This window comes from Pundamilia nyererei, unplaced genomic scaffold (genome assembly GCF_000239375.1).
Source record: "Pundamilia nyererei isolate P.nyererei 1_Seehausen unplaced genomic scaffold, PunNye1.0 scaffold00003, whole genome shotgun sequence".
In the NCBI taxonomy this organism is placed as follows: Eukaryota; Metazoa; Chordata; class Actinopteri; order Cichliformes; family Cichlidae; genus Pundamilia; species Pundamilia nyererei.
In genome coordinates this window covers 3,374,118-3,382,520 of record NW_005187404.1, presented here as the reverse complement: position 1 = coordinate 3,382,520, position 8,403 = coordinate 3,374,118, and the positions used below count along the sequence as shown (strand labels likewise).

At 43.0% G+C, this 8,403-nt stretch overlaps 2 protein-coding genes across 5 annotated transcripts in view; one reads left to right on the top strand and one right to left on the bottom strand.

Annotated features, from left to right (window-relative positions):
- The first annotated feature begins 189 nt into the window (after window positions 1-189).
- hspa13 (heat shock protein 70 family, member 13) lies at window positions 190-5,639 on the top strand. The gene is made up of 5 exons (XM_005720684.1): window positions 190-428; window positions 521-861; window positions 1,002-1,215; window positions 1,391-1,558; window positions 3,651-5,639. Exons 1-5 carry the CDS (start codon window positions 404-406, stop codon window positions 4,220-4,222), a joined length of 1,320 nt encoding a protein of 439 aa, XP_005720741.1. The 5' UTR covers window positions 190-403; the 3' UTR covers window positions 4,223-5,639.
- Window positions 5,640-6,036: 397 nt separating this feature from the next.
- gdpd5b (glycerophosphodiester phosphodiesterase domain containing 5b) overlaps window positions 6,037-8,403 on the bottom strand; it is a 38,579-nt gene continuing 36,212 nt past the window's right edge. For 2 of the 4 annotated variants that reach the window (XM_005720682.1, XM_005720683.1), the window contains 2 exons: window positions 7,936-8,048; window positions 6,037-7,295 (listed from right to left, as the gene is read on the bottom strand). In XM_005720682.1, the coding sequence (XP_005720739.1) occupies window positions 7,213-7,295; window positions 7,936-8,048 (196 nt within the window). In that variant the 3' untranslated portion in view covers window positions 6,037-7,212. Of the gene's footprint in view, window positions 7,296-7,456; window positions 7,732-7,935; window positions 8,049-8,403 lie in introns of all 4 variants that reach the window. The other 2 variants (XR_311400.1, XR_311401.1) reach the window with 2 other exon arrangements.

Sequence of the window (8,403 nt, the reverse complement as noted above, 5' to 3'; positions counted from 1 at the left end):
ATTATATTTTACTTTTATTTATTCATGTTTGTATCGATTGACTAATTAATTTAATTAGTAATTTATAAATAAAAAAATAATTGTTTCGCCCTTCCCTGATTGGTTAACCTCGTGCATACGTTTCAAAATGCTCCCTTTGCGGTTGGCGTTGCTAGCTATATGGGATTTGTAGTACAAAGCGGCCGATTTCTGGGTTTCTGGTAGCGTTTGCGTAAACGACTTAAACTACATTACCCAGCATTCCCCACGAGCCGTGCAAAGTTGACGTGTATTTTGTTGGTGAACGGAAAATTTCCCGTTTGTCGTCATCCAGTTGTCAAAAGCCGGACACGGTTTCGACACAGCTTTTAATACATTTTTTGTGAATTTTAAGCGTCCGTTGACTTCGTAACGGCTTGTGACGATGGCCGGAGAAATCTCCATGATTGGTGAGTAGAAGCATAGCCGTTTTAGGGTGCTAATTCATGAGCTAATAATGGTTTGGTCCACCTGTGATGCGCGTGCTGTTACCGTCCCACAGGTTCGGTGATTCTGGCCCTGTTCTTGGCTGGCTACCTGGGTCAGCAGTACCTGCCTCCCCCAAAACCCAAGGTGATCGGTTTGGACTTGGGCACCACCTTCTGCTCCGTGGGGGTCTTCCACCCGGGCAGCGGGGAGGTGGAGGTGATAGCGGATGAAGAGGGGAGGAAGAGCATCCCTAGCGCGGTCTCTTTCACCACCACCGCGGTGCTGGCCGGACACGAAGCCGTGGACCTAGCTGACATCAACCCCCAAAACACCATCTACGATGCCAAAAGGTTCATCGGGAAGATTTTTGAGCCAGAGGTCCTAGAGAAGGAGAGCGCTAGGTACCCGTTCAAGGTGGGTCATCCTGGGCTGGGTTTGGAAAGTTTTCAGCTCAGACAGGCAACCAATCTAGCCACCTTTCCTAACTATGTGTATGCAGTGATATTAGATCCACACTTTAAGAAAAGCATCCTCTCATCCTTCTCTTGCCATAGGTGATAAACAACAAGGGCAGTGCAGAGTTTGTGATCTCCACCAACCACACCTTCACCGTTACCCCAGAGTTCATCGGCTCCAGGCTGCTGCTGAAGCTGAGGAAGATGGCTGAGCTACAGCTGGGTGTGGTGGTGCAGCAGGCCGTCATCTCAGTGCCTGCAGAGTTTGATGAGAGGCAGAGGGACTACACAGCGAGGGCTGCTAACCTTGCTGGTCAGTTTACTAATGAGTCTCAAGACTGCACATAATTAAACTGGGTTTACAGAGAGCTTTACCCAGTCTTTGAATCCATTACAGCGCTTCTTCTCAGGCATCATTAAAAACAACTCGTACCCCACATTAATGTTAGAAGTGTGTGCACGCTAACTCTTCCTTCGCTGTCTTCCAGGCTTGGCAGTCTTACGTGTGATCAACGAGCCCACGGCTGCAGCAATGGCCTACGGCCTGCACAAGGTGGACGTGTTTAACGTGCTGGTGGTGGACTTGGGAGGAGGGACTTTGGATGTGTCTTTACTCAACAAACAGGGAGGCATGTTCCTCACTAGGGCAATGGCAGGTAATGTGCTTCACAGCTCCAGAAATAAAAGTTTGGTATAGTTGTAATAAAGTTGCGATAGACTAGCGACCCTTTCCAGGGTGTACCCTGCCTCTCGATAAACCCCACCATTCCTGACTGTAGAATATAATTTTAAAACACCATGGTAACAAACAAGCAACGTTACATGCTTCTATATACTCTAGAACCTTTTTTTATGTTTGTCACACTTAAGTTTCTGATCATTTCATTTATTTATTTATTTCACACTTGGTTCAACAGTTTCAGCAGTCATCAAACAAATGTAAATATTAGACAAAGATGAGACAAGTAAACAAAAAAATGCAGTTTCTAAATGAAGGTGTTTGTTATTAACGAGGAAAAAATACAAACCTACTTGGACCTTTGTGTAAAAGTGATTCCACCCTAACCTAATAACTGGATGGGCCACCCTTAGCAGCAACAACTGCAATTAGGCGTCTTTTACAGCGCTGTGGAGGAATTCTGGCCCACTCATCTTTGCAGAATTGTTGTAATTCAGTCACATTGGTGGGTTTTTGAGCATGAACCATCTTTTTAAGATCATGCCACAGCATCTCAATCAGATTCAGGTCAGGACTTTGACTAGGCCACTCCAAAGTCTTCATTTTGTTTTTCTTAAGCCATTCAGAAGTGGACTTGTTGGTGTGATTTGAGTCATTGTCCTGCTGCAGAACGCAAGCATGTTTCAGTTTGAGGTCATGAACAGGTGGCTGGACAGGATGCTTTGGTAGACAGCAGAATTCATGGTCCCATTTACCACAGCAAGTCTACCAGGCTTCTGAGGCAGCAAAACAGTCCCAGACCATCAAACTACCACCACCATATTTTACTGTTGGCGTTATGTTCCTTTTCTGAAATTGTGTGTTACTTTTACGTCAGATGTAATGGGACACACACCCTTCAAAAAGTTCAGCTTTTGTCTTGTTAGTCCACAGAGTATTTTTCCAAACGTCTTGGGGATCATCAAGATGTTTTCTGGCAAAACTGCGACAAGTCTTTTTTTCTTTTGCTCAGCAGTGGTCTTCGTCTTTGAAATATGCCTTGCATGCTAAATGACCTCATGTTTGTGTGTTTATTTTTAAAAAGCTGCATAGCTGCTGCTCTTCTGACTACCAAATAAGTGACTTACTGCATCTTGTGGTTCAAAGTGGTGTTAGGTAAGATTACAGGAGTACTGTGTCACTGTTGTTGTGGTGTCACCTCAGAGAAACGTTACGCTAAGGGTGGGGTGGGGGGGGATGGGATGGGGCATCGATACAGCATTGCGGTATTTTGTATGGCGACATTGTATTGATACAGGGACATCCATATTCAACATTTTATTAAATAAATGAAAAGAATTTGGGAAGACTGTAAACAAGAGGGCTCACCTCGTGCACTCCTGAGATGATGTTAGCCAAGCAAACTTACATGCAGTCCACTCGAATGTGTTAAAAACTATCCAACTAGCTTTGACAAATCTACCTACTTGTTCAAAGCAAGTTAACAGCTCAGCCACTGAATTAAAAATAGGACAGCAACTTGTTTATGTCTACAAAGAAATTGGTGGCTGCCTGGTGATTATATTGAATATTTTCACATTCTACGACATATTATAACTTGTGGCGACTACATTTTTTGGGTGTTGCACATTCCTGACCACTTTTGAACAAAAGGCAGTTGCACAGGTTGTCTGATAGGAGGCAACCTTTCTGCAAAACAGTTGCAGTCTGACTTGGACGGACTGCAATCACTTTGAGAATGTTAAAGGTTTGCAAATAATTGTATCATTTCTAAATGCAGACAGTCTGGTTGAGTCTTTGGCGATGAGCACAACTCAAGGGGACTTGACTCAACTGGCTGTCTGCTGAATGTAATCTTGTTGTATTTCTGCAGAACAGGATTCCTACTGGCAACCACTTGATACTCAAAAATCCCATCTGTTTCAATCATTACTTGTGAATGGCTGCAGAATGAAAGCACTTACTCTTTTTGATATACTCTGTATTGTGACAGTGTTGTATTGTGTATACTGTACCTCTATACTATCAGTCTATAATGTTAAAGGGCTCTTTTGTTTGTTTGCTTTCAGGCAATAATAATTTGGGAGGTCAGGACTTCAGCCAGAGGTTGCTCCAGTACACAACAGAGCGAGTCCGGCAGGAGTTTGGAGTCCCACCCACCCTCAAGGAGGACATCCACCATCTCCGGCAGGCTGTAGAAGCTGCCAAGCTCAACCTGACCCTCCAACCTAGCGTAACCATCCGGGTGCCCCTGCACCTTCGCACTCTCGACAGCTTAGACAGCTCCACTCCGCCTCCAGTTCTCTTCCAGGCCGTAATCACTCGCACGCTTTTCGAGGAGCTCAATGAGGACCTCTTCCAGAAGATTCTGGCACCTGTGGAGACCGTGTTAGCTGAGGGTCACTTGGACAAGGAGGAGGTGGATGAGATCGTTTTGGTTGGAGGCTCCACCAGGATCCCGCGAATTAGGAGGCTAATTAGTGAGTACTTTGGAAAGGAGCCCAACACATCAGTGGACCCTGACCTGGCTGTGGTCACCGGCGTGGCCATACAGGCCGGCATCATGAGCGGCTCCTGGCCTTTACAAGTCAGTGCCATAGAAATACCCAACAAAAATCTGCGCAAGACGAACTTCAGCTAATCTCTGTTCCAGTGTTTTATTAGTATTTCATGCTTCTTTAATGCGCTTCTTTAACATCTGCTGATGGGAGGGAAAATAAACACACACACAATAAACCCGTCACCAAAAAGCTTACGATGCACAGCGGTCCTTCTGCTCGGTTGTGGAAATCGAGTGGACATCAAAGAAAGCAGACGGTGTACTGAAACAACATTCCTCTACAGCGACTTGTAACATCAGAGGTGAACCGTCTGGTTTCACATTCTGAGTAACAGCTGCTTTTGTTGTGCGCAAACTTGCAGTAAGACAGTGTCTCTGTCACGTATCTGCTGCACCGTTCAGCTTCAGCAGTCGAGGCTTAGTGGCATCAGATACTTAACTTGTGTTCAGGGAACAGCCACACCTTTCGAAAACATCAAGACTAGCCAGTACTGCTCTAGCTATTTATTTATTTATGTGTAAATTGTGTAGGTCTGATTGTGTTCGTGTGAGAGAGACAATGCGTGTAGGTGTTTAATTGACCTTTAATTTGAGTTCTTAATTATGCACATGCCTTTCAAAGGAGCTGCTACATTGTTTGACCTGCTCCCTCAGAGGCCTTCGTCCTGTTCATAATTTTGTAGAAGTCACAGCAACTAAGTGAGACCAGTTAAAATGTGTCCATATGCTTTTAAAACACTCAAATGTAGTGTAACTGTGAGGTGCAGAGTTCAGTCAACAGATGAAGGTACGTGCTGTGGAAAGCCTTCGTTTTTTTTTTTCGTTTTTTTACAGTACTGTAAATCATTAGCATCGTGAGTAAAATCCACATAAGGTTATTTGCCTTTAAAAGGGACTGAGGAAACGTGCTCAGTGTTGCACTTTAAGGACTCCACATGTTGACCAATGAGACTTTTTTGTGCAATAGAGCTGCTTTATTTAAATATTTGGGAGGACGGACTGCTTTTGCTGCTGTAGTTCAAGATGAGGATGACCAAAGCGTCACTCATCGGTGCCTTGTGTGTTTGATGCTGAGAAATGTGTTCCTGTCACATTTGGATATTTAAGAACGTGTTTGAACGAGATACAAGAAATTTTTGGTGTATATCCAATTTGGAAGTTCATCTCTGGAAAACAAACAGAAAAGCCGCTCTGATAGTTTTACTTTATTTCGACCAAGAATTCAGTGTGCCCACATTCCTTTGAAGTATCGCAAACTGTTTCCCCCTCTGTTGTAATTCATAAATAGGTGTATTCACACCTGCTTTTGTATTTCACATTTTGATGTGTTAGAGCCTCCAGTAAAGATACTGTATGAATCATTTCAATTCCTAACAGGAATAATACCAGGATCTATTTTTATATTGCAACTTTCACCAATTTTAAGTGTATTTGCCTGAAAATGTCAACAGTCTGCTTTTTGACCTATTAAAAATGAGTTTCCGTCTTCTTCACTGTCCTTTCCTTTTGCAAAGTCAAACTTTTTTCAGTTTTGTATTTATGACTGTCGGGTACTGAGGTGGGGTGATGCAGATGAAGCTCATGTACTCATCTAAATTTTATCTGAGGCCTCTAATAGAAGGCGGAGAAGTTCAGAGAGTAGATGAGTGAAGCTGTAATACCTCCCATTAACATAAATACATTTAAGCTCTGACATACATGAGTTACTCAAAATAACAGTTTCACTTCTGCCAAGTGACCTTTACCAGATAACTTAAATAACCCCTTTTAAGATCTTAATGAGGACACTGCACCCTTCTGAGAATTATTGAACCCACACGCTTTACACTTATCCAGACAAACATGATTTCAAAAGCTGTGCAAGAGAAAAGGGAAATATAACCCAAAACACTTTGTTTTATTTCATTCCTTAAGACTTTAATTTAGAGTTTATAACATTTGCTTCTGAGGCACAGTAATACCCAACATAAGAAAACACAAAAAGGTAATCTCTTGACCTGTTCTGATACCAGTCGTATCCCTTAGATTAACTTGCAGCTTCATTTTCACATTTGGTGCCCACTTCATCTACCTCACAGCGGTCAGTTTCACAACAGCAACCAAGCTTTAGATGCATTTTGTTCGTCTGCACTGAAATACCACAAGACTTGACTGCTGTACTTGAACTCAAAGGCTGTACAGGAAGTGAAATCTAATAGGACCAGACTATTGCTAAACTGTCACGTAAGTTCAGATGCCTTTGTGGGCTAGAGCATCTCACGCATTAATCACCTTTTACATACAATTACACACTCAGCACTGCACACATTTATATACCCAGTCAGAAAACACATAATACACATTAAAAATGTACATTCACCATTTACCATAAAAACAGGAGCACAAGTCTCCCCCCCCCGGACCATTTAAACCAGGTGTACTGGGAGCACAGCTCACATGAGTCAGTAGAAGGGATACTTAGAGTTACATGCATTGGTAGGACAGCAGGGCTCTGAGCCTCTATCAAAATAATTCTCTTACATACACCATGTGAGTTTGTCACCTGGAGGAGAAGGCAGGACTTCTGTAAACAGCTTCTGAATTTTTTTTCTTTTCTATTTAAATATAAATATTACTGTTGGTAAGTTTACTATAAACTACAGCATAGTGCTGCCAGGAGGCAGGATACAATGGGCTGTAAGCTATTAGCCCCATGCTGCGACAAAGCCACAATAAAAAATAAAATTCATCTGAAGAATATCTGATGGCGCTTAAAAGAATGAACTGCTTTGGGAAATTAGCTCAAAAGAAATAAAGAAAGTTGATCTTTGTAAAGAAACAGGCCATGGGAACTCAGAGGAACATTTGGAAGTGAGAGGAGGAGGAGACAAAATTCAATCAGTACAAAGTGCTCTTTGAAATTGTACAGTATGTGTGAGGGGGAGGAACAATAGTACTATTTACAGAGTATACACAAGGATACTGCAGTCTGCCGGTTAATCGGGGCAGCAGAGGCAGAGAGACACTTTTACACTGATAAACTGGAATGACGGGATCGCTGAGTAGTGTTGTTTTCATCCTGTGAGGCGAGATCACTGGCTGATGCCCTGATTGGCGTAGTAGTCGTAGCTGTCTCCATAGAGCTCCTCGGCACTGCCAACTCCGTTCCTCACCTCTGGAGGGCGCCAAAGGACAAGAAACAAAACAACTTGTTTCAATGATACATTTCCAGCTCTTTCTGACCTCTTCTCATTTACACAAACATCTTTCCCCAGCAGGTTAACAACACTGAAGGATTGGAAAAATGATAAAGAACCACAAACAGCTGGCACTTACATCACTCACCTTTGACCTCCAGTACCAAGGGCTGTCTACACAGACTGGGACATGATTTTCCCCTGGCAGGATTTTGGGGGAGGACAGATGTGTGAAGGGATGGATGGATGCAGGTATGATGATGGGGAAAAAGGGCAAAGTAGGCAGAGAGGTGGAAGGTAACAAGGGATGCAACGGATGAAGGGAACAAAGGAAGAAGTCACTGCTTGTGAAGGATGAAAAGGTGCTGAACATCACACGGAGGATGTAGGAGGGAGGCTGTTACTGGGGCTGACCTTCAACATGGAAGAGAGGAAGAGGAGGACCAAGATTTACAGACACTCAGATGCATGCTAGGATGGACTGGCATGCTATTTGGGCACCTGAAGTCTAAAAAACAGGTTACGGAGGTTCAAGAGCCCAAATTAATGAAAAATAAATAAATAAATAAAGACTGGTAAATAATTCAATTTGCCTTTATTTCACTGCACGGGCCTTACCAGAGAAAATAAGTTTCTCCTTCATGACGTTGATGTCTCCACTGGACCTCCTGACCGCAGCATTCAGCATGATCTGTTCAGGGTTGTAGCTGCGCATACCGCTCATCCGATACCTGCAGTGTTTGCACAGGCTGCATCAGAAATCACCACGAGACACAAGGACACCCTAAAGACAGCTGCACTGGATTACAGCCTGGACATTTCAAATTGTAATAAGCAACCTGGTCTGTGTGCATGCCTCACTCTGTTAAAATGTACAGATTGGAACAAATTATGTTCAGGAATTGTTTGTTTGATACTTCACATGCTATGATGCAACATCCAACCGATATCGGTCAAGTGTATGAAGTATGGCGTTCAATTTGGAGGAAAAAAACCAAACGAACAAAAAACAACAGACTTCTCATAGTGTGTATATATGTATGTATAGGTACTGATCGGGTTTAATTGTAAGTAATAAGGTAAAAG

Coding starts and splice junctions, on each gene's coding strand:
- hspa13 (XM_005720684.1), top strand. CDS start 404: ATGGCCGGAGAAATCTCCATGATTG. Junction 862..1,001: donor GCGCTAGGTACCCGTTCAAG/GTGGGTCATCCT, acceptor CTCTTGCCATAG/GTGATAAACAACAAGGGCAG. Junction 1,216..1,390: donor GAGGGCTGCTAACCTTGCTG/GTCAGTTTACTA, acceptor GCTGTCTTCCAG/GCTTGGCAGTCTTACGTGTG.